At 42.2% G+C, this 24,079-nt stretch overlaps 1 protein-coding gene across 1 annotated transcript; it reads left to right on the top strand.

Annotated features, from left to right (window-relative positions):
* Positions 1-4,789: 4,789 nt before the first annotated feature.
* Positions 4,790-22,658, top strand: LGALS3 (galectin 3). The gene is made up of 6 exons (XM_086320594.1): positions 4,790-4,851; positions 11,751-11,772; positions 13,252-13,620; positions 17,269-17,357; positions 20,740-20,905; positions 22,356-22,658. Exons 2-6 carry the CDS (start codon positions 11,755-11,757, stop codon positions 22,509-22,511), a joined length of 798 nt encoding a protein of 265 aa, XP_086176720.1. The 5' UTR covers positions 4,790-4,851; positions 11,751-11,754; the 3' UTR covers positions 22,512-22,658.
* Positions 22,659-24,079: the final 1,421 nt, after the last annotated feature.

Raw genomic sequence — 24,079 nt, 5'->3', positions numbered from 1 at the left:
GTTTCTTGACTTCCTACTTTTGCATTCCAGTCCCCTATAATGAAAAGGACATCTTTTTGGGGTGTTAGTTCTAAAAGGTATTGTAGGTCTTCAAAGAACCATTCACTTTCAGCTTCTTCAGCGTTACTGGTTGGGGCATAGACTTGGATTATTGTGATATTGAATGGTTTGCCTTGGAAACGAACAGAGATCATTCTGTTGTTTTTGAGACTGCATCCAAGTACTGCATTTTGAACTCTTGTTGACCATGATGGCTACTCCATTTCTTCTTAGGGATTCCTGCCCGCAGGAGTAGATATACATAATTTAACTTTCCTGTAAAAATGTACTAAAGAGTTGGCTGATAACTGCTTCATCACTGAGTTGTGGAGTTGTTTTGAGAATAGGTTTATTTATCTGAAATAAGTGGTCAGCTTTTAGTTCCCCAGAGAAAAGACATTTTAACATTTTTTTGTTTTTCATTTTTTGTATTTTACAAACATAGCAAACCTATTAGGAAGCATACACAACGTATTGAGTGCTTCATTCTTAAATTTTTAATCATTTTAAGAGGCATTAAATAGTTAACTACAAGTGAAAAGCATTGAAAGTAATCAAATCAAACAGCCTCAGGATTTTTCTCCAGGGCCCACACTATGAATTTATTTACTTAGCAAATACTGAGTGCCTATTATATCCCTCTTGGATTCATCATTCATACAGCAAAGAACTGTGCAGTCAGGGAAGGAAGTAAAAGAAAGTCAGAGGGAACCAACAATAAACAGAAACAAACAGGGACTTCTCTGGTGGTCCAGTGGCTACGACTCCATGCTGCCAATTCAGGGGGCCCAGGTTTGATCCCTGGTCAGGGAACTAGATCCCACATGCCACAGCTAAGAGTTCGCATGCCTCAACTAAAGACACAATGCAGCCAAATAAATAAATATAAAAAACAAAAAATACAAAAGCACATAATAAGTGCTTGATGAATAGTAGCTGTTAATATTGGGCTGGCCAAAAAGTCCATTTGAATGATTTTGGCCAATTCAACATTATCTGAAACTTTGGTTATACATACATATAAAATGAGATATATCTGTATATAATAAATATATATACATATATATGAAACAATTACCACAATAGTTTCCATATCCATCACTCACAGTTACTTTTGTGTGTATGTGATGAGAATACTTAAGATCTACTGTCTTAGCAACTTCCAAGTATTGTTAACTTTTTTTTTTTTAAGTCGCTCAGTCATGTCCGACTCTTTGGAACTCCATGGACTATACAGTTTGGAATTGTCCAGGCCTGAATACTAGAGGGGGTAGCTTTTCCTTTCTCCAGGGGATCTTCCCAACCCAGGGATTGAATCCAGGTCTCCCACATTGCAGGCAGATTCTTTACCAGCTGAGCCACAAGGGAAGCCCTTGTTAACTGTAGTATTGTTAACTATAATCACCATACTATACATTAGATCCCAGAATTTATTCATCTTGTAACTAACTAGAAGTTTATGCTCTTTGACCAACGTCTCCCCACTTCTCTCATCTCCTAACCTCTGACAACGAAATTATGTTTCTACATTTCTGTTTCTATGAGCTTGACTTTTAGACTCCATATATAAGTGAGATTATTTTGGTATTTGTTTTTTTCTGATTTACTTCACTGAGCATAATGCCCTTAGGTTTCATCCATGCTGTCACAAATGGCAGGATTTCCTTCCTGCCATTTTAATGACTGAATAATATTTCATTATGTATGTTAACCACAAATTGGCACTTTCCATGGGCACTTGCCATCTATCGCTGTAAGAATTAAATCATATGCTGCTGTTAGCTGCTGACCTCCAACACCCCGCTGAAGGAGTTCAGGGTGGAGAGCTGGAGGGAGGCGCTTTGTGCTCCTGGAAACTGGCAGGACAGGTCTTCAGATAGTTATTCTCAGGAGCTGATTTTATGAGTCCAATTCATGTATCACCTCATATCTAGAAAAGCACTAAAATCCTTCATGGTGATGACTGTTTCTCATGACTAGCAGAAGCTTCATGAGACCAACAGAAACTTTCTAAAAAAATAAATGCGCTTGACTGCATGTACTCCCCCTTTTACCAAAATCACATATGCTGTCCTTCCACTCATCTCCTTGGAAGAGTTTCTCAGAGCTATCCGAGGTGCTGTCTCCTGGGCTGCAGCCCCCACATTGCCCCAAATAAAACTTAACTTGCAACTCTCATGTTGTGCATTTTTTTTAAGTCAACATGTGTGTGTGTGTGTGAATGTGTACAGATACAGACATAGTATATAGCTGTAGATGGGCTTCCCGAGCGGCACTAGTGGTAAAGAACCTGCCCACCAATGCAGGAGATATAAGACACTCGGGTTCGATCCCTGGATCAGGAAGATCCCCTGGAGGAGGACATGGCAATCCACTCTAGAATTCTTGCCTGGAGAATCCCATGGATAGAGGATCCTAGCAGGCTATGCTCCATAGGGTCACAAAGAGTCAGGAATGACTGAAGCGACTAAGCAGAGCACAGCACAAGGCCATAGATACAAAGCTCTCATTTTCTTTATCTCGTTCATCCATCAGTGGACACTTGGGTTGTTTCCAGGTCTTGGCTATTACACATAATTCTGCAATGAGCATGGTGGAGCAGATATCTCTTCAAGATAGTGATCTCATTTCCTTTGGATATGTACCCAGAAGTACATACCATATGGGTCATATGGTAGTTCTGGTTTTAAGTTTTTGAGGAACTTCAAAACCATTTCCACAATGGATGCACCAATTTACATTCCTACCAATGGTACACAAAGGTTCTCTTTTCTCTACATTCTCTCCAACACTTATCTCTTGTCTTTGGACAGTAGCCATTGTAACAGGCATTAAGGTGATATTTCATTGTGTTTTTGATTTGCATTTCCCTGACAATTAGTGACACTGAGCACCTTTTCATGACACTGAGCACCTGTTGGCCATTTGTATATCTTCTTTGGAAACATTTGGTTCCTCTGCCCATTTTTTTTTTTTTTTTTGCAATTGAGTTGTATGAATGAGTTCCTTATATATTTTGGATATTAGACTCTTATTTGGATATATGATTTGCAAATATTTTTTCCAATTCTGTAGGCTGCCTTTTTATTTTGTTGATGGTTTCCTTTGCTGTGCAGAAGCTGTTTAGTCTCATGTAGGTCCCACTTGTTTACTTTAAGCTTTTAATGCTTGTGCTTTTGGTGTCATATCCAAATGATTATTGCTAAAATCAATGTCAAGGAGCTCTTTCTCTGTTTTCTTCTAGGAGCTTTATAGTTTCAGGTCATACATTTAGGTCTTTAATCCATTTTGAGTTCATTTTTAAAATTGAAGTATTGTTGATTTACAATATTTCAGGCATACAGCAAAGTGATTCAGTCACACATTATTTTTCAGATTCTTTTCCATTATAGGTATTACAAGATACTCAATATAGTTCCCTGTGCTACACAGTAGGTCCTTGTTATTTGTCTATTATTTATATCTTATTTGTCTAGGAGTATGTATCTGTTAATCCCAAATTACTAATTTGTTCTTTCCTCTCACTATCATGTTGATAATCATAAATTTGTTTTCTATGTCTGTGTGTTAACTTTTGTGAGTGGCTATTTGAATTAAAAAACATATGTATCTAAGACATCCTTAGTCATTTCACTCAGCTATTACCCAGTGAAATGCAACCGACAAACACCACTTCTCTTGGAAACATCACTACTTGTAACAATCTTTCTTAGAGACATGTTGTACTGTGCTTAGTTGCTGAGTCAGGTCAGACTCTTTATGATCACACGGACTGCAGCCCAGGCGCCTATGTCCATGGGGATTCTCCAGGCAAGAATACTGGAGTGGGTTGCCATGCCCTCCTTCAGGGGATCTTCCCAACCCAGAGATCAAACCTAGGTCTCCCGCATTGCAGGCGGATTCTTTATTTTACTTTATTTTATTCTTACTTTATTCTGAGCCACCAGGGAAGCCCAAGAATACTGGAGTGGGTAACCTATCCCTTCACGAGTCTTCCCCACCCAGGAATCAAACCGGGGCCTCGTGCATTGCAGGTGGATTCTTTACCAGCTGAGCTACCAGCCAAGCCCTTCTTAAGGTCATAGCTTTATTTTTTTCCTACCTTTCTCAAAGGTACATTTGTATTTAACTCTCCCCTCCATCAGGACTCTTTCCAATCTTTGAGAAAACAGACTTCCTAGGAAGTGATTCACTATTTTAATCATTCATTTACTAAACAAATTTAACCAGTTTACTGAGGACCTACCAAACACAGTGCAGATGTTGAGGAGGAAGTGGGAAGCAAACAGCAAAACAATCTAGGGCTCCTGGTCTGAGAGGTGTGCACCCACATCACAGTTCAGAAGGGGAATAAAACAAGATACGGAGCTTCTCACCCAGCATCTCAGAAAACGTGACAGGACCCTCCCCGTCACTAAAAGCTTCGCAGACTCTCCCTGTCTTGGTCTGAGGCCTTAGCAGGTGAATCTAAGGAGAGGGCGGTGAACCCCACCTCTGGCGGCTGCGGAGGGGACCGACTGGACGTTGAAGGGATGGAGGCCGCGGGTCCCACCCACCGCCGTCCTGAGTCAGGCGTCTCCTCTGCGTCCTGGATCCGCGGCGCCTGGGCGCCCGGGTATCCAGCGGGGCCAGGACTCGCCCAGCCTAGTTCGCACGGAGAGGCCGAGGGCGGCCGGGGTGGCGGCCCCGCCCCGGGAGAGGCGTGCCGGGCCGGGCGTATTTGAGGCGCAGAGCCGGCCGCCGCCCCGGCAGGACCACACCGCCTCTGCCCGAGCCTCCCCCGCGACGCGCGAGCCAGTGCAGAGGCGTCGGGTAAGTGGCGGGGGCGCCGGGACGGGAGTGCACACCCGCCTGCTGCAAGGCCAGGGCGCCCGGGCGCTGCTCGGTGCGCGGCCCCCTTTGCCGGGCTGGGCGGGAGCCGGAGATCGGGGCTTGGCTTCCCCGGGGAACCGCGCGTTCTGGGCCCAGGTTCCTTGGCTTCGAGCCCTCAAAAGAGGAGTCTGAGACTCGAGGAAAGTTAGCAACGACTTAAAAAAACTCACCTTCATTTCTTCGCGATGGACGGGTGTGTCACCCTCTTTGGCGACTGGGAGGCTCAGCCCGGGCTTCGCGCCCCGCGCCCCAGGTGGCCGGTGGTGAGTGGTGGGCGCGCGCGCATCCTCCCAGCTGCCTGCTTCAGCTGGGCGGGAGGAACCAGGTGCCCCTGCCTCCGTCCACGGTGGAGACTGCCCCGGCACTCTGTGGGCGGTTCCTCGCCTCTTAGCTTGGCTGTGGGATGGGGATGTGTTCTGCTACAGGTCAACAGTCCGAGGCTGCAGCCGCTCTCTGCATGCTGACCTCGCAGAAAATGGTGCTGCCCCAAGGCTGAGTGGGCATGTGCCTGGCTTGGCAAAGACCGCACACCCTCAGTTTTTGCAAATCCCAGTCCAGATTTGAGCATTAACGATCTCAGACCTGTGCTGGGGACGTGTGGGGTGTGGCAGAATTGAATGTTGGTCCGAGTGTGCAGAGCCCTAGTTGAGGTGGGGAGGGGTTGCTTTTAAAACATGTTTGGGAATATATTCTAAATTGTGAGTTGCTCATATCAAAGCACAAACATGCCTGCTCTTTGAAGAGTAGGAGCTCTGGGACACTGGGGTTGAGGTTTTGCCTTAGGCTTCATGCCCTGCCCTTAGCGATCCTGATTTCAGATACCTGGAATATTTGTAAAGTGACTCCTGGGAGTTGGGTTGCTGGACAATGAGGACGGTTTGACTTCAGTGACCCTGTCTGTTTCTAGGATTCTGGAAAAGGAATGGAAGAGAGGCTCATTTTGTTCTGCAGAAAACGGTGGCAATAAGAATTGACCACTTGGCACAGAGCATGAGAAAAAATTTTCACCAACTTCCAAAATTCTGATTCACTTGCCCCAAGTTTACAAAGTTGATCTTTCATGCTAGGAAATTGTGTTTCCATAAAAGTTCAGTAATAAAATTCATTGTCCCACAAGAATGTCCTTTTTAGACATTGTCTTTGAATCCCTAGAGTCGTGTCATCCATCCCTTTGATGACTGTGCCTCACCCTTAATCTATGGGAAATTGGAGCTGCCTAAATTAATCATGTGGGGGGCTTTTGCTTAAAATCAGCATTCTCTCCATATTCTGGGGAGAAGTTTGATGACGGGTCTTGAATGTTTTGAGCTTAGAAATATTAGGTGGATGCCTCACCAAGTTACATAAGAAGCAGAAGAGGAGGAGCACTGTTTGATAGATTGACCCCAGCTCATTTTTTAAAATGTAGTAGGCTAGTCTCGCTCTGTTGACAGGTCTTTAGTCAATGATACTTTGCTATGCTACAAATACACAGAAGAGCTTTATAAAAAGACTTTTTACTTATTGCTGCTGCTGCTAAGTCGCTTCAGTCATGTCCGACTCTGTGCAACCCCATAGACCGCAGCCCACCAGGCTCCCCCGTCCCTGGGATTCTCCAGGCAAGAACACTGGAGTGGGGTGCCATTGCCTTCTCCATTACTTATTGCTAGTGAGTTCAAAAGGCCGTTATTGGTCTCACCTATGACTTAGATACTGTTTGCCTAGAACTCTCTTCAGTCAGACTCTAAATGTTATCCCTAGTAGAGATCTATGTTCATATAATAAAATTTGAGGTGTTTATGTTACCTAAAATACCAGTTGGCTTGTAAACTTCTTGTACCTGAGACTCATGGTAACTGATCAAAAACTTAGCCTCTCTTTCCTGTTAGTTTGGGACAGAGGCTTCTGCTGAGGACAGCTAGTTAACATTTTGTGTCTGGTGCCTGAAAGAATTCTTCTCATTAAATTCTGAGTGGTAAGCCTGCCAGGGCAGTAATTCCAGTTTGCCGCTGACTAAGTATCATGTGTTCTCTCTTGACTGATATTCAGCTTTTCCATATGGGGAAAAAAAAAAAATCAGTAACTGAGAGGTACAAAGTAACTTTAACTTCCTTATGGCTGAGGAACTGTGATGAAAAAGAAATCCTAGGAAAGGACCAGTTTCCTTTATCCTAACTAGCATCTCTGAATTTGGCTTTGCAAATAAGCATTTTTGAAGCCTTGTTTCATGTTTCAGTAAGACCAGAAAGTAGCCCGCCTCTCCTGTGTTCTTTGGAGAGGAGTGTGGGCAGTGCTTGGGGTTCTGAGGAAATAGTTTATGATCTACTTCCTTTACAGCTTTTATAAAAGTTGGGGCCCTTTGTGGGCAGAAATTTCAGAAGTCCTCCTGGGAATCCAGGCAACTGAATTAATTGCTACATGGGTCTAGAATAACATAGTACAGTGGATAGCAACTCTTTATTAAAGGGCAAAGCTGCAATTAACAGCAGATTAAAAGTGGTCTGCATTCTGACTCATGTTTAAATTCCTTGTTCCAAAGTGATACTGAACTAATTCCTGTAGGTTTTTCCAAATGTGACGATTCAGATAGTATTTTTTAAATGTTTTTGCCTTTGATGTGGTGTTTCTTATCTGACTTCAAAATTCTCTGATTCTGGGAATGCCAGAGTTCACATACCTATAGTATCTGTACAGTGGGAAGTTTTTTTTTCCCCCTTTTCTTTTTAACATTTGATTGTCTCTTTATATAGGCTACTCATCTAAAAAGAAAGAAAATTTCCAGGCAAGTAGGAAGATGTTTATCCAAATAGATTTTTTAAAATTATTTTTTGGTTCTCCTTTTACGTTCTAAGGTTGCTAACCTTGATTTAAAAAGAACATTGGTTAGAAACCTTTCCATCAGAGCGCTGATGGTTGGGAGTTGATATAATCAAAACAATGCATACCCAACTTTTAGGAAAGCAAGCTTTATCAGTTTAAATGTGGTTATAATTAGCAAAGTGACTGTGCAGAATGGCATCCTTATATTCAGTATCACTGCACGCTGCATGAGTCACCCAGCTAGTTTCTGACAAAAACGTGATCTCTTTTTTTGTTTACAATTTCAGCATGTTTATGCAGTTCCAAATGAGTAAGCCAGAGGATTAATTTCTAAATGAAGTAACTAATACTTCCAAAGGACTATACTTTAAAATGTCAAAGTGTGAGGTTTGCTACTAGTATAAAATCAGTCAGACTTAGGAGTCAGGGCGTTTGGACTCAGGTCCCTGCCTGCCAATGACAGAATGACTCTGGGCCACCATGTTAACTCTCTGAGACTCAGTTTCCTCACCTCTGAAGTAAGGATGTTAACTTTTCCCTGTCAATCTCATAAGATTATTATCAGAATCAAAATAAGAAAGGTGTGTGAAAGTGCTTTATAAACTGAAAACATCACACAGATACGGGGTGTCATTGTTCTAATGGGCTTCTCATGTGTCAGAGCACAATCCAAACCGTCCCCCTTGGTGTTACCTGAAACACAGTGGAAACAGAGTGGGGTCTGCTTGGCTTCTCCAGTTGTTTTGGTCTAGTTGGAAAATGGGGCTTCCCAGGTGGCTCAGATGGTAAAGGATCTGCCTGCAATACAGGAGACCCAGGTTCAATCCCTGGGTCAAAAAACCCGCTGGAGAGGGAGACCGCAACCCACTCCACTCCAATCCAAAATAAACTGAATATGTTTGAACAGAGACTTGGAAAAGAATAAATGTTACATTTTGGGCTAGCTGTCTTCGCATGAGTTTCTGGTTGTGATCAGCCTTTAAACATATCTAAGTTTAACTGGATTTATATTAATAAGATGGGCTTCCCTGGTGGCTCAGCCTGTAATGTGGGAGACCTGCGTTTGATCCCTGGGTTGGGAAGATCCCCTGGAGGAGCGAGTGGCAACCCACTCCAGTATTCTTGCCTGGAGAATCCCCATGGACAGAAGAGCCTGGTGGGCTACAGTCCATGGGGTCGCAAAGAGTAGGACATGACTGAGCAACTAAGCACACATATTAATGACACTTTATGAGGCCAGAGGTACAGCTTTAACTAGTTTTAACAACTGAAACTGCCTTTCTGTTTTTTATTGACCTGAATGGGTACTTTTATCTGAGGATACATATCCTCATTAACTCAGGCCAGTGGTTCTCAAACCAGACACAATTTTGCCATCCTCTTGCTTCCCCAGGGTTATTTCGAAACATCTTGAGACATTCTAGGTTATCACAGTGCAGGCGTGGGGGGAGGGGGTTTGCCGCTGTCGTCTTGTGTGTTGAAGCCGGGGATGCACATGATGCATAGAAGAGCCCGTCCCTGCGAAGTATCCCACCTGAAATGTCAGTGATGCTGAGGTCAGGGATAAGCTCCAGCACAATGGGGATATTTAAAAGAAGTCAAAACACTTAAAAAGTTATTGCTAAGTCATTGCTATGTTGCTCAGGAATGGAAGAGTTTGTGTAATCAAAAGAACTAAACTTTCTGCCTACTATGAAGTCCAAAATTGTTTCTTTCTGGCGTCCAAAGCTCTTGACTTAAGAAATATCCTTTCAAAGGACTTCACTGGCAGTCCAGTGGTTAAGACTCTGTGCTTCTACTGCAGGGGGTATGGGTTCCATCCCTGGTTGGGGAACTAAGATCCCACATGCCTCACGGCATAGCCAAAAAAAAAAAAAAAAAGTCCTTTCTTTCCCTTTTCTGTAAGAACTCTTTACACTCTTTTAAAAATCTTTATTGAATTTGTTACAATATTATTTTATGTTTTGGTTTTTTGGCCACCAGGCATGTGGGATCTTAGTTCCCCAACCAGGGATCAGACCTGCTCCCCCTGTATTGGAAGCAGAAGCCTTAACCACGGGATGGCCAAGGAAGTCCCTATAACAACTCTTAAGTTCCCCCTGTGGTAGCAGCACACTTCTCTAGGCAGTGGCAGTCTTTTGGGGAAGGAAGTATAGAGGAGAACCAACTTTTGCGTTAAAGAGTCGAATATTATATACTAAACGCAGTGAAACAAGCCCTGGGAAAGTCACTGTGACTTCCCAATTAGATCACTTGCAGTTTCCAAGTTGGAAGATGGGCACAGTGATAACCTGAGTGTATCCAAATATGTTTGAGAATGTCCAGATTTAAAAAGAGATGTGCAAAAATAAAAAAATTAATAGAAGGTAATATTGAACTGTATTATAAGTAACAGCAGAGTAAGATAAAATATCTGGTGTATAAGTGAAGCATACATTAAGTTCTAGGAGGACTTTTTGTCTGCTTTTGTTTTACCAAAAAGTCTAGTATTTTGTATTTTTAGGACCTATCAAGTAGCCACCATTTAAGGGATCATTTCTTAGAATAATTGAATAACTTCAACAAGTAGGCACCTTACGGCTTCCCAGGTGGTGCTGGTGGTGAAGAACCCACCAGCCAGTGCAGGAGATGTAAGAGATGTGGGTTTGATCCCTGGGTCAGGAAGATCCCCTGCAGGAGGGCATGGCAACCCACTCGTTTTCTTGCCTAGAGAATCCTAAGGACAGAGGAGCCTGATGGGCTATGGTCCATAGGGTAGCAAAGAGTCCGACATGACTGAAGTGACTCAGCACACACATGTAGACAACTTAAGGAAAAAGATTCTGATTATTGAAGATCCAGGTAACTTTGACCATAGCACAGGTGATTCTGGGTGGAGAAAATAACCCAGGCCTGAGGAGTCCCAAGCTGCCCTCCTCTCCTCATCGCCAGAGCACCAGCTCCGGGAGCAAGTGTAGAACATCTTGTTTGTTGGGAACTGGCACTGAGGGAGGAGCCAGAGAAGCAGGAATGATGGACTCATGGCCACCCACTGAGGCAGCTTTGGGCAAGGCCAGCCCTCTTTGGTAGCATCCTACCCCAAAATATTTTCCTCCAAATTGTCTGACATTTTTTTTTTAAACCTTGGTTTGTTATACTGCCACATATTTTCATGTGGAATAACAAACACCTTTAAAAAAAAAAAACAGTACATCTTGTGCTCGCCTTTCTTCGCTATTGCTTCATATCCCCAGTCTCACCTTTCTTTCAATGTTTCGCTCAACACTGTCCCTGTTAGAAGTCTTCTTTCCAGTTGTGACTTCCTGTAGCACATATTCTGGCTCACAGCACCCATTACTTGTGACCCTTTCTGGCCTCTGGACCCTTTGATGATACATCTTAGCCAATTCCATCTTCAAACCCAGACCTGAGCCCGCCTATGGCCTGGCGCAGAACAGGCACACATTTGTGCAAATGAAGAAATAAGTGGGCAGTAGCAGCTATGTCTTGGGCACTGGGGTGGGTAAGGCAGAGACTGTCTTTCAAACACTAGGAGGAAGAACCAATGGCCTCCTTCTAAAACCCGGAAGAGGGTGTGGGGCTATTAGTGGGAACCTGAGGAGAGGTGGGCAAGATTCATTTGATGAACACTTTTTATGTGGTGGTGGAAAAAAAAAGCACAGGAAGGTAGGTGAAGGAGAACCAAAGACAAACCAGGACTGTTTACATTTGTTACCTAGGAAACGGCAGAGTACTGTACTTCCTGCTCTGCCACTTGCACTGTATAGCCTGTTACTTCCAGGATTCAGCCACAAAATAGTGTGATTAGAGTTCAGCTATGAGTTAAATAGGGCCTGGTGATTCAGGTGGAGACATTCACCCTTTGAGACATTTTTGTGGTTCCCCACCATTGATTTTGGCATATTTGGAGAATGGACTTGTTTGTGTTTAGAGAATGCCTGTACTTGACCTGTGCAATGAGCTGTTTGTGATGTTCATACAGAAACCAGTGAAATCTTTTAAGATCAAATGATAACCCCTGTTTTTTTTTCTCCTTTCAGGAAAATGGCAGACGGTTTTTCGGTAAGTGTTTTATGTCTGTTTTCCTACCTTAATATATATACATTCATGCAGGATGAGGGTTTTTTTGTTTGTTTTTTAACCACTCAAGTTTCCTGTTTAACTCTCCCACCATGTGGCTTCCTCTGGCCTCATCTATCCAATGAGGGCTTGTTAGGTGGAGTCTTGTTTTTGCAGCAACAGGTTTGGGAAGAAAGCCAGGCAGAGACAGGCCTCACTAACAGTAACCCTTTTACCAAAGGCCTAGGACAGAAGCTGATGGATTCTGCCGGTGGGAGCTGAGAAGCCAGCTGAGCAAAGGGCAGTGTGGTTCATTCTGAGCAACCAGACTTTTTTTAATCCTAAAGTGCCCTCAACTCCTTCTCCCTTCCCAAATGCTGGAGTAAGAAGCAGCCAAAACAAATTCCTATTAGTATGCTTATGTATTCCCAAATTTCCTAATGGACTGACACGTCACCTAGAGCCACGAGCTCTGCTCAGGTTTGTTTTCTAAATCCAGTTTGCTTTCCATCATCACAGAGCCCTCTGTTTCTCTCTCCCTCCCCCAGGCCACATGGGCTCCCTTCACAGCCTCACTGTGTTGCCCCTACACCAGATCTAGGGTTGTGTTCCCAATGCATCAAAGACAATCCTGGCAGATCATATTCGGTCAACGTAGAAGTCTTTACTGGACCTCTTCCATGTACCACCTGGCAGTGTGCTAAATACTGTATAAAACAGGCAGGGAGAAAGCAGTTTCTTCCTGGAGAGAAAGGACACAGTCCAACACTGGCACGGTCTCGCAGTCTGTAAAGAGCCGTCCCAAACGCTGCCTCACTTGTTTGTCACAACCATCATATGAAATAGATCATTATCCCCATTTTACAAGCAAATACACTAAGTCTGAAACAGGTGACATGATGGCTCTGAAATTCTGGAGCTCTTGATGGATAACACTGGATTTCTTGATGGATGGCACTGAATTTTAAACCAAACCTTCTGACTCCACATCGCAGGCTTCTCCCTGTGTACAAGGCAGCCTCTCTGGTACTAGCCTGGATGCCACCAAGTGGTAACTTACCTGGCGAACCCAAAGTGCAGTAGACATCCCGCAAAGCGAAGGCCAGCGCAACCAGGACCAGCTCGGTGGCAGGTTTTGCAGCCCAAGAGTATACTGAGTTTTGTGATTTTTTTTTTTTTTCATGTCAGTTAGAAAGTATGTGTTTTTACATAGAGAATGGCTAGCTCCTGACTTTTGCAAATTACAAAAAGGCAACCCTCAATGATCTGAGATGATGGGAGGCAAGAGTAAAGTGATAAAGCATGTATAATACCATAGTCAAATTTTAGTCTTAGGAACTCAAAACTAAAAGGTAGGAAAAACTTTATTGATATGAATTTCATATCTTCACCACATCCCTCTCGTTCTTAGATCACATATTCCTGAAAATTCTGTTGTGATTGTTTTTCATCCTATAATTTTTTTAATGTCTCTTTTTCCAGCTTAATGATGCCTTATCTGGGTCTGGAAAACCAAACCCCCAAGGTTGGCCTGGTTCATGGGGAAACCAGCCTGCTGGGGCAGGAGGCTACCCAGGAGCGGCCTATCCTGGGGCCTACCCTGGACAGGCCCCTCCTGGCCCCTACCCTGGACAAGGACCTCCTGGGGCCTACCCTGGACAGGGACCTCCTGGGGCCTACCCTGGACAGGGACCTCCTGGGGCCTACCCTGGCCCAACAGCACCTGCTTATCCTGGGCCAACTGCACCGAGTGCCTACCCCGGACCTGGGGCCTACCCACCTCCGGCACAGCCAAGTGCTCCTGGAGCCTACCCTGCTGCCGGTCCCTATGGCATCCCTTCCGGACCACTGGTAAGATGGAGTGAATCATTTAGTAAACTTCAACGTGATCAGGACCACGTTAATAAAGAACACGGCTGGGACTTCCCTAGCAGTCCAGTGGCTAAGACTCCGTGCTCCCAGTGCAGGGGGCCTGGGTTCGACCCCTGATCAGGGAACTGGATCCCACATGCCACAACTAAGACCCAGCACAGCCAAATAAATAAATATTAAAAAAAAAAAGAAAGAAGGAAAATGGTAATTGTCTGGAGCGGTAGTGTCATCAGGCTTCAGGAGACCTGAAGCTTGAAACTGACTGCTTAGAGCCATTTTGCAAGGACCAGGCACAGTGTATGTTGGTCCAGTAGAAAAATTCGTTTCCGGTGTTTAGTGTATGTACTGTTAGTTTAAAGAGAAGCTAATGTGTGTTTTGAAGGCATCTGTAAAGCAGCTTTAATATAAATCAAGATCATAGTAATGGCTGTTATTACTGATAAACACTGAATATATAACATGTGTCAGCTGTGTGCTTCGACATGGATGCTCTCATTCAACTCCATAAGCACCCTGTAAGATACTGTTATTATCGCCACTTTGCAAATAAGGAAATAGGGCAGGGTTATACAACCTTCCCATGGTCAGAGAGGGGAAATTTGGGGCAACCACAGTAATCTGGTTTTTAAAAACCTTCTAAAGATAATTTTGTGATCTAAGGATTGAATTTTCATTTATATTAAAATTCATTTTAATAAATGAATTCTAACCATAAAACCCAACTCTGGGGGCTCCAGACACATCTTGAAGCAGTCTAGCTATGAGAAAAGAGTTCAATAGCAGTGTGAGATCAGCCCCTTTCAAGAGTGTGATGGCACAGGGAGTATTTGCTCTGCTTACTGGTCAGCTTAGAGGAGAGCAGAGAGACAGCATTAGGCGCATGAGAGGTGATGTGCAGGACCTGGACCACATACAGGTAGTCAGTTGAGACAGGAATATGGAAATTCTGGAAGGAAGAGGCAGTGGGAAAGAGATTAAAGAGCAGGAACCCCAGAATCTAGTGGTTAAGTCTTGTTTTTGTTCAGTCGCTAAGTCGAGTCTGATTCTCGGTGACCCCATGGACTGCAGCACACCAGGCTTCCCTGTCCTTCCCTATCTCTTGGGGTTTTCTCAAACTCATGTTCATTGAGTTGTTGATGCCATCCAACCATCTCATCCCTTGTCACCCCCTTCTCCTCCTGCCGTCAATCTTTCCCAGCATCAGGGTCTTTTCTAATGAGTAAGCTCTTCACATCAGGTGGCCAAAGTACTGGAATGTCAGCTTCAGCATCAGTCCTTCCAATGAATATTCAGGGTTGATTTTCTTTAGGATTGACTGGTTTGGTCTCCTTGCTGTCCAAGGGACTCTCAAGAGTCTTCTCCAGCACCAAAAATTAAAAAGCATCAATTCTTTGGTGCTCAGCTTTCTTTATGGTCCAACTCTTACATTTGTATATGACTACTGTAAAAACCACAGCTTTGACTATACAGACCTTTGGAATCAAAGTGATGTCTCTGCTTTTTAATACACTGTCTAGGTTTGTCATAGCTTTTCTTCCAAAGAGCAAGGGTCTTCTGATTTTGTGACTGCAGTCACTATCTGCAGTGATTTTGGAGTCCAAGAAAATAAAATCTGCGTTTCCCACTTTTTCCTCATCTATTTGCCATGAAGTGATGGGACCAGATGCCATGATTTAGTTTTTTTGATTGTTGAGTTTTAGCCAGCTTTTTCACTCTCCTCTCTCATCCTTATCAAGAGGCTCTTTAGTTCCTCTTCACTCTCTGCCATTAGAGTGGTATCATCTATATATCTGAGCTTGTTGATATTTCGCCTAACAATCTTCATTCAGTCCAGCATTTCACATGATGTACTCTGTACAGAAGTTAAATAAGCAGGGTCACAATATGCAGCGTTGACATACTCCTCTTGCAATTTTGAACCAGTTCTTTTGCAATTTTGAACCAGTTCATTGTGTTGCTTCTTGACCTAAATGCAGATTGCTCAGAAGGCAGGTAAGGTAGCCTGGTATTCCCATCTCTTTAAGGATTTTCATTTGTTGCGATCCACAGTCAAAGGCTTTCACGTAGTCAAATGAAGCAGAAGTGGACATTTTTCTGGAATCCTCTTGCATTTTCTATGATTCACAGATGTTGGCAATTTGACTTCTTGTTCCTCTTTTCTAAATTCAGCTTATACATCTGGAAGTTCTTAGTTCATATACTGTTGAAGTCTAGCTTGAAGGATTTTGAGCATTTCCTTGCTAGCATGTGAAAAGAGTACAATTGTATGGTAGTTTGAACATTCTTTGGCATTACCTTTCTTTGGAATTGGGATGAAAATGTTCCTTTTCCAGTCCTGTGGTCATTGCTTACTTTTCCAAATTTTCTGACATATTGAGTACAGCACTTTAACAGTGGTGAAAAATCCACCTGCCAATTCAGGAGGCACGGGTTCGATCCCTGGGTGAGGAAGGTCCTCTGGAGAAGGAAATGGTAATCTACTCCAGTCTTCTTGCCTAGGAAATCCCATGGAGAGAGGAGCGTGACAGGTTACAGTCCATGGGGTCGTCAAAGAGTCAGACATGACTCCGTGACTAAACACCAACAACAAAGAGTCAAGAAACGACTCTGGCTTTTCAAGGCTGGACAAGGAGAATGCCAGCCAAGGGTCAGCCCAAACCAGGAACTCAGGAAGGGGATCAGATCGGGGAGAGGCAGGGGAGACCACTGCAGTTCACACTGGTTGGATTTGTGGCACCAATAGCAAAGCCAGATGGGAAGAAGCACAAGACTAAAACAGATCAGATCAGAGCTAGAGAGAAAAAGACTTGGGCAATGGTTGAACCCAGGGGGAAACAATCTTAAAGGAAAAACAGAAGAAGCCAAGATAGAGCAGTGGAAATATTTATAACACCTTGAACATAGACGGTCAGTAAATATTTGTCAAATGACTTGGGGAAGGTATTAACTGGAAAGTTCCCATTCGACAAACATTGAGTACCTGCCACCTTCAAAGCACCACACGGGGCGTGTGTGAATTAAACATCAGAGCACCTCAGAGGCCGGGAAGGTGCCACGGTGTTTGCCTGCAGGGAGCAGAGCTCCGGGATGAACATGTCATATGACAAGGATCTTAAGGGTGGCACAGAAATGATTGCAAGGTCTAGCTTAAGCCTTTCCAAAACACAGGCTCCATGGATGAGTTATAGATTAGGATGGTCCTTATCATGAGCGATACAGTCTCCAGAAGGGAACATATTGTCTTTGGCACTAATTAACTGATGGCCTTTTTCTTGATTGTTGTAGTTGTGTAGGGAGCCATTGCTCTTCAGGCCCTGGACAAGGTGGCCTGAGAGTCTGAAAAGATGGCTTAAAGTAGGGTTACATGTTATTCACATATATTAATAGTGGTTGAACTCTAGCAATGTCTTTTTCTTTCTTCCCTCAAGAAAACATGACTCTCTTTTTGGAGGGGGGTGGAGATTGGGTAGCTGCATGGCATGTGGGATCTTAGTTCACTGACTGGGGTGAACTAGGCTGAACTCACACCCCCTGCAGCAAAAGCATAGCATCTTAACCACTGGGCTGCCAGGAAAGTCCCCCAGAACATGACTCTTTATTGATATATACGCATTTTTTAATTCTCAGAATGTGCCTTATGACCTGCCTTTTCCTGGAGGAATCAGGCCTCGCATGCTGATAACAATCCTGGGTACAGTAAAGCCCAATGCGAACAGGTAAAGAGCAAAATTAGCAAGTCTAACATATTGATTGATTTTGGAATAAAGGGTGATCTGTAATCAATCTCACCAAGAGGACAAATCCCTTGCTAAGTCTTGGGTCAAAAAGAAAAAGATGCCTAGTTGATCTGAGAGCTTAAATATTATACCTCCTGTCCTCATATTGGTACAATCTCCCTGTAGCTGTGACGGTCATGATACACTCTCAGATTTGTGAGCTTGGTTGCCTTTTCCGTGTTCATACTATTGGCCTGGTCTACCGGTGATAAGTGACAAGGTGGGGAACCCCAGTGATCTGAATAGACACTATTTACTTAAAAGGTTTGAAAAAACTTTACAAGTTAAAGTTTTAACTTGACAAAGTAATTGGTCAAAATAAATCAGTCTTCACCATTGGTACTGCTTTGGTTGAGGTGAACTAGAAGGGGCTAAGATTTTGAGTTCACTTCAGAAAATCCATGCTGATTTACAGCTGCCTTGGGACACCAGACTCTGGTTATCACCACTGGTTATATTTACATATATCCTGAAGGTGTTCAGTATGTCTGTCCTTGAGGTTGGTGGTACCATTAAAGCTCCTACAGCCATTAATTAATCTGTTTCTGGGTCTTATAGACGATACACAAAAGGTAGAAATTCAAGCTGTGTACACTGCTGCTGCTGCTGCGTCACTTTAGTCGTGTCCGACTCTGTGTGACTCCAGAGATGGCAGCCCACCAGGCTCCTCTGTCCCTGGGATTCTCCAGGCAAGAACACTGGAGTGGATTGCCATTTCCTTCTCCAAGCTGTGTACACAGGTTTATTTAATTCTGTAAATAGCCTCTGTGAGTACCTGTCACTCTGATCCTGGTGAATCAGCGGGAGCAACCTCCTCTGTTACCAGGAGGTGGACAGGTTCTGATCGGATCATTTTACATTCAGCCAACCAGTTCACTCCACCTCCAGCCAGCCTCCTCTTGTTCTACGTGGTAGTCACTATCTTAAGCTAGCTCTTCCTTCCACACAGCCTAGACAGCTTCTCTCAGCACAGTACTTCCCTACACAGTCAAACTGGTCTCACAGCAAGTTACAAAACATATACTCAATATATCTTCTGCCTGTATCCTCATCCACCTTGCCTCCCAAAATAACACAGGACCCAGAGCCCTGATCCTGTGCAGGCAGCACTCATGATTAGGTAATATCGGCTCTCCTGAGGCAGCTGCTGTTAAGCAGACCACAATGCCATCTTTGCTTTACTTAGGACTATCACACTAGAAAGGTTGGGCTTCCCAGGTGGCTCAGTGGTAAAGAATCTGCCTGCCACACAGGAGACACGGGCTCTAATCCTGAGTCAGGAAGATCTCCTGGAGGAGGAAATGGCTACCTACTCCAGTATTCTTGCCTGGGAAATCCCATGGACAGAGGAGCCTGGCAGGCTACAGTCCATGGGGTCACAAAGAGTCTAACGTGACTTATGAACTAAACCACCACCACCACCACTAGAAAGGTTAGAGACTGTGGTAGGTTAAAACCAATTTTGGTTGAAATGATTAGAGCGGTAGTAAACTGAGAAATGTATTGCTTTGAGCTGCAAAATCTATGTGAGGAATCGCATGAAAGAAGAAAAATCCTGGAAGTGGTAGAGATGACAATTACCTTTTCACTGCTGAGAAAGTACAAGCATTGCATATTAAGTCAAATACAAGTTCTACTGCCATTTGACTATATGGTTCTTTTTCTGTGAATTTAATCATTGATGGTTGTATGTATCTGTTACTGGGTGAATGAAAACACCCAAAGGATCATTGTTAATAGGTCTAGAATGCAGACCTTGCTTTAAAACAAGAGCTGCTTTTTTAACAGGACCAGCTGCTTCTGATATTAGTGCTCTGGGGAGCACACTTTTGAGAAACCGTGTGCAAAGGGTAGTGCTTTAACAGCCAGAGAACTTGTGTTTGTATTAACATCCAAGGAGAGAGATCAGGATAGAAAGTTTATCCAGCACTTCCATTAATTCCACTTCACATCACAGAATATTTAACACATTTATTATTATGACTTTACAACTCAGCAACAGGATACTGAACATTAACTATGTTATATCATTCTTGCTGTTTTAGGACCAGGTTTTCCAGTTAACTATGAGGAAGCCAGGGATTTGATAGCACTTTATATGACTGGTTTACTTTTAACAGGGATTGAAAGTAACCTGTCAGGGCAGGAAAGAGGTAGCCGTATTTCCATAATGTCAGGTATAAAGTGCCCTCAAAGTGGCCCCAAACCTCTGCAAGGAAACCTTGATCATGTTTATATGTAGAGATAGTAAAAAGGGAAATACAGGTAAATAGGATATAACCAAAGACAAGGCTAAAAACTCAGCACGTATTGTCTTGTTTACCCTAGGATACTGTGGTAGTATGTCGAATATAGTACTGCCCCTTATCTGAAGTTTTGCTTTCCACAGTCTCAGTTACCCAAGGTCAATCACAGTCTGAAAATATTAAATGGAAAATTCCAGAAACAAACAACTCATAAGTTTTAAGTTGCCAACATTGTACACAGCATGGTGAAATCTCATGCTGTCCAGCCCCATCCTGCCCAGGCTGTGAAACCATCCCTTTCTGCTGCATATCTGGTCTATTAGTTATCAGATCCACTGTCATGGTACCCCAGTGCTGTGTCCACATGGCCCTTATTTTACATAATAACGGCCCCGAAAGCAAGGGCAGTGATGCTGGCAATTCACATATGCCAAAGAGAAGCTGTAAAGGGCTCTCTTGAAGTGAAAAGGGGTCAGTACTCAATAAGGAAAGAAAACAATTATACACTGAGGTTGCTAAGATCTACAGTAAGTACAAATCCTTTGCCCATGAAATTGTGAGAAAGGAAAAAGAAACTCATGCTTTTTTTTTTTTTTTTGTCATATCTCAAACTGTAGAAATTATGACCCCAGTGCATAAATGTTTAATTCAGATGGGAAAGGTATTAAATGTATACAATATTTTGAGAGAGAGAGACCATGACTTTTGCAATATATTGCTATAGTTTTTCTATTTTATTAGTTGTTAATCTCTTACTGTACCTAGTTTATAAATTAAACTTTATAGGAAAAAGTATGTGTGTATAGTTGGACAGATAATTTGGTTCAATACTATTCGTGGTTTCAGCCATCCACTGTGGGTCTTGGAACACACATCCCACACATGAGGTAGAATTACTGGACTTGGCCCAGTGTACTTTCCAGTTTGAACCCATTCTATGGTTTATTTGCTTTCTGTTTAGAAAATTTTCCTGTACTTTATAAATGACTTGCTCTTTAGAAAAGTATATGTTCTTCACTTGATACAAATGTACAACTCGAATCATTTTACTAACTCTGACTTTTGACTTAAAACAGACTTGCTTTAGATTTCAAGAGAGGGAATGATGTCGCCTTCCACTTTAACCCACGCTTCAATGAGGACAACAGGAGAGTCATTGTTTGCAATTCAAAGCTGAATAATAACTGGGGAAAGGAAGAAAGACAAATGGTTTTCCCATTTGAAAGTGGTAAACCTTTCAAAGTAAGTTATTGCTATTATATGTTGATAATGTATATTTCTCATGGGGAATCAAGCTTAAACCACAACACACTGGAAATTAATTTTCATCAGTTGTCCTGGGACACCTAACTAGTACATCTGCTCCCCATCCCAGGGGAATGGTCTCAGAAATAGTGGCACATTCCTCAACTCCATTTAGGCACCTCACCATTGTCCCTGTTACCAGCCCTCTGAGTTTAGTCAACCCTAAACTGATTTTCTGGAAATGAGAAACATAGCATCTTTAATTTAAAAGGCAGAAAATCTCTCTTTTTTTGGCTGTAATGTGAGGCCTGTGGGGCAAATCTGCTCCCCCTGCAGTGGAAGCAAGGAGTCTTAACTACTTGCCAGGGAAGTCCCCTAAAAAGTCTTTATGATATAGTTGGGCTGAGATTTCATTCCTTAAAACTGCATGGTTAGCATGGCAATCAAAACTAAATTTTTTAAACTCTAAAATTAATTCATGCTTGTTTATGAAAAGAAAAATTTAGATTTTTTTTTTTTTTTACTAAAAAGTCCTCCATCCTTTACCCTTCTCCCATCCTCACAAAAGTTACAACTTGAGTTATCTTTCCAGTGTTTTCTTATGACAAGCAACACATTTTTTATTTTTAAGCATGGCTTCAACAAATATTAGGTCCACAATGTTGGGTTAGGGTTGACTATACAGTGGGCAATAAAACAGCTAGACCATCAGCTCCTCAGGGACAGGGACTAACAGGGTCTATATTCTACATTTGGTGGACATCTTTCCTTCTCAGAACATTGTCACCTAATAATACTTCATTGTTTAGATATGCAGTAATTCAACCAGTACCCTACTGATGAAAATTTGGAGTATGGAAATATTACAAACAGACAAAACCTGGAAAGCTTTATTTATTTTACTAAAATACTGTGATAACTATCCTAATACATCTTTGCTTCCTAGAAAAGTAATTTTATTCAAAATATATATATGTTTAAAATTAAGATGAAGATATTGCCAAAGTGCTGCTTCCAAAATGATGTTAGAATTAATGCATCCTCTAACTACTGGTAGATTATGTTTCTCTTACTCTTGCCAAAACTGGTTATTATCCATCTTCATAACATTCACTTCTCTAAACAGAGAATTCCTACTTTAGCATTTATTTTTAATTTTTCTTTCAGTGTTTGAGACCATACAAAAGCTTTAAGTTTTTATGTAGAGGAATGATTAATCTTTTCCTCTGTGGCTTCAATTATATATCCTTTTAACAATTTATCATTTTGTTCCATTTAAATCTTTGAATAATTTGGAATTTATTTTTTTCTGGAAAGTTAGCATTTCTGACTTTGATTAGTTCTACAAGTGATCAGAAAGATGAAATTTTAGACACCCTGAGGTTAGGCCAGACTGGTTTTAAAAGGAATGGGCATTTCTAACAGTTTTGTGTATGTGCCATTTCAGATACAAGTGCTGGTTGAACCTGACCATTTCAAGGTTGCAGTCAATGATGCTCACTTGTTGCAGTACAATCATCGGGTGAAAAATTTCGGGGAAATCAGCACGCTGGGAATTTCTGGTGACATAACTCTGACCAGTGCTTCGCACACTATGATATAATCTTAAATGGGCAGATACTTTTTTAAAGAAATGAATTTGAACGTAAACCTTACACATTTAAAAGGTTCATGTTGAGTGAAAAATTTTACCTTTATTGATCAATGTCCTTCTTGTAAATCACTGATTTAATAAATATTCTAAGAGTTACTTGTCTTTATATGTAATTTAATTGGGGCAATTTATTGTTGATAATACACAATGGACTTAAAGGAAAAAGAAATATGTGGCAGTGTTAATACTGCATTAGAGTCTCCCAGTTTCCAATATTTGAAACTATATTTTTAAAAAGAAATCAGGAGTAAATACTACCACAAAATTAACCTCTCTCTTCTAGAGTTTGGTAAAAACCAATAGATACTACAAAAAAAAAAACCATTCTCCTACTGTCTTACTTAAGGAAACATATTCAGGAAATAAGAAAAGCAAAGTTTACATACATATGACCTTTTGGACTTCTTGTAACTATTTTCTCTCTCTAAACTATACTTCACGGTTTCAAATCATTAATTTATACCAATATCGATCTTCCTATGGGTTCTTTTGGTTTTATGAAATCTCCAGATTTGTAGAAGGAAAAAAGTAGGTTTTTATTTGAAAATCCCATTGTCAATGCTCTATCAACCATGCCTTTCTAACATTCTTCATTACCAGGAGGGTCAAAGATTAATATAATTTCAAAACTAGGATATGCTCAGACCACTTCATTTTATAGAAAACCAAAACATTATTTGATCTGTTGCTGTTTCTACAGTACCATCTTCTCAACCATGATCTCCTGCAGAGATCAGAATGCAGGAGGTTTATGAGGGAGTATATGCCCTTTCTCTCAACAGCTGTGAAGACAAGAAAGTACACGACTGGGCAGAGAGAGAAGTGGAGCATCCACGCCTCAGTCTACCCTACAGGGACTCTGAGCTGGGATGATCCTTTAGCGTTGTTAACAGGGGGACAGGCCTTCATATTTTCACTTCATCCCATTTCTTTTTTCATTTTTGGAAAAGCTCTGGTTCTACCCAGTTTTCTTTCATTTTGTCTTTAAAGGTTTTCTTAATACCTCGTAAGTCTAGAATCCAGTAGCCCAAGGACACTCCATCTAGTTGTAGGGCATATTGATGGCTGCCTACCTGACTCATTCCCTGCTACCTAACAGTCCTGGTTTTACCCAGGTATAATCCCAGGTAAAACAGGGAATCCTGATTAAGTAAACCCCAAATGAGATGCAGATGGAGATGTGGCATTAGTTGGCCTAACCAAACTAAAGGGAAGGACATAGCTCTGAGTACCACTAGCAGCCATCTTATCACCCCAAAGGACCCAGCGTTAGAGATGCTGACACCAAGGACGCCAGAATGAACTGTGAACAGATGCTAGACCTTGATGCATCATTGAGCTGTTGACTGTAAAGTGCCTGAAATCACCATGACAACATTATAATAATGAACTTCCTTATTGTTAAGCCAATTGGAGTTCACTGCATTGTTACTTAACAGCCAAAAGTTTTCTAAGTGATTCAACAGTACATCTTATTAAACCTAAAAAAAAATCATGTTTACTGACTGATACTGTTT

Source organism: Bos grunniens, chromosome 10 (assembly GCF_055505025.1).
Source record: "Bos grunniens cultivar Pamir isolate PY7600 chromosome 10, Bosgru_T2T1.0, whole genome shotgun sequence".
Taxonomy (NCBI): Eukaryota; Metazoa; Chordata; class Mammalia; order Artiodactyla; family Bovidae; genus Bos; species Bos grunniens.
The sequence above is the reverse complement of the archived record's forward strand: the minus strand, read 5'-3'. Positions and strand labels throughout refer to the sequence as shown.

Coding starts and splice junctions, on each gene's coding strand:
- LGALS3 (XM_086320594.1), top strand. Junction 13,621..17,268: donor GCATCCCTTCCGGACCACTG/GTAAGATGGAGT, acceptor TTTAATTCTCAG/AATGTGCCTTATGACCTGCC. Junction 20,906..22,355: donor AAAGTGGTAAACCTTTCAAA/GTAAGTTATTGC, acceptor GTGCCATTTCAG/ATACAAGTGCTGGTTGAACC.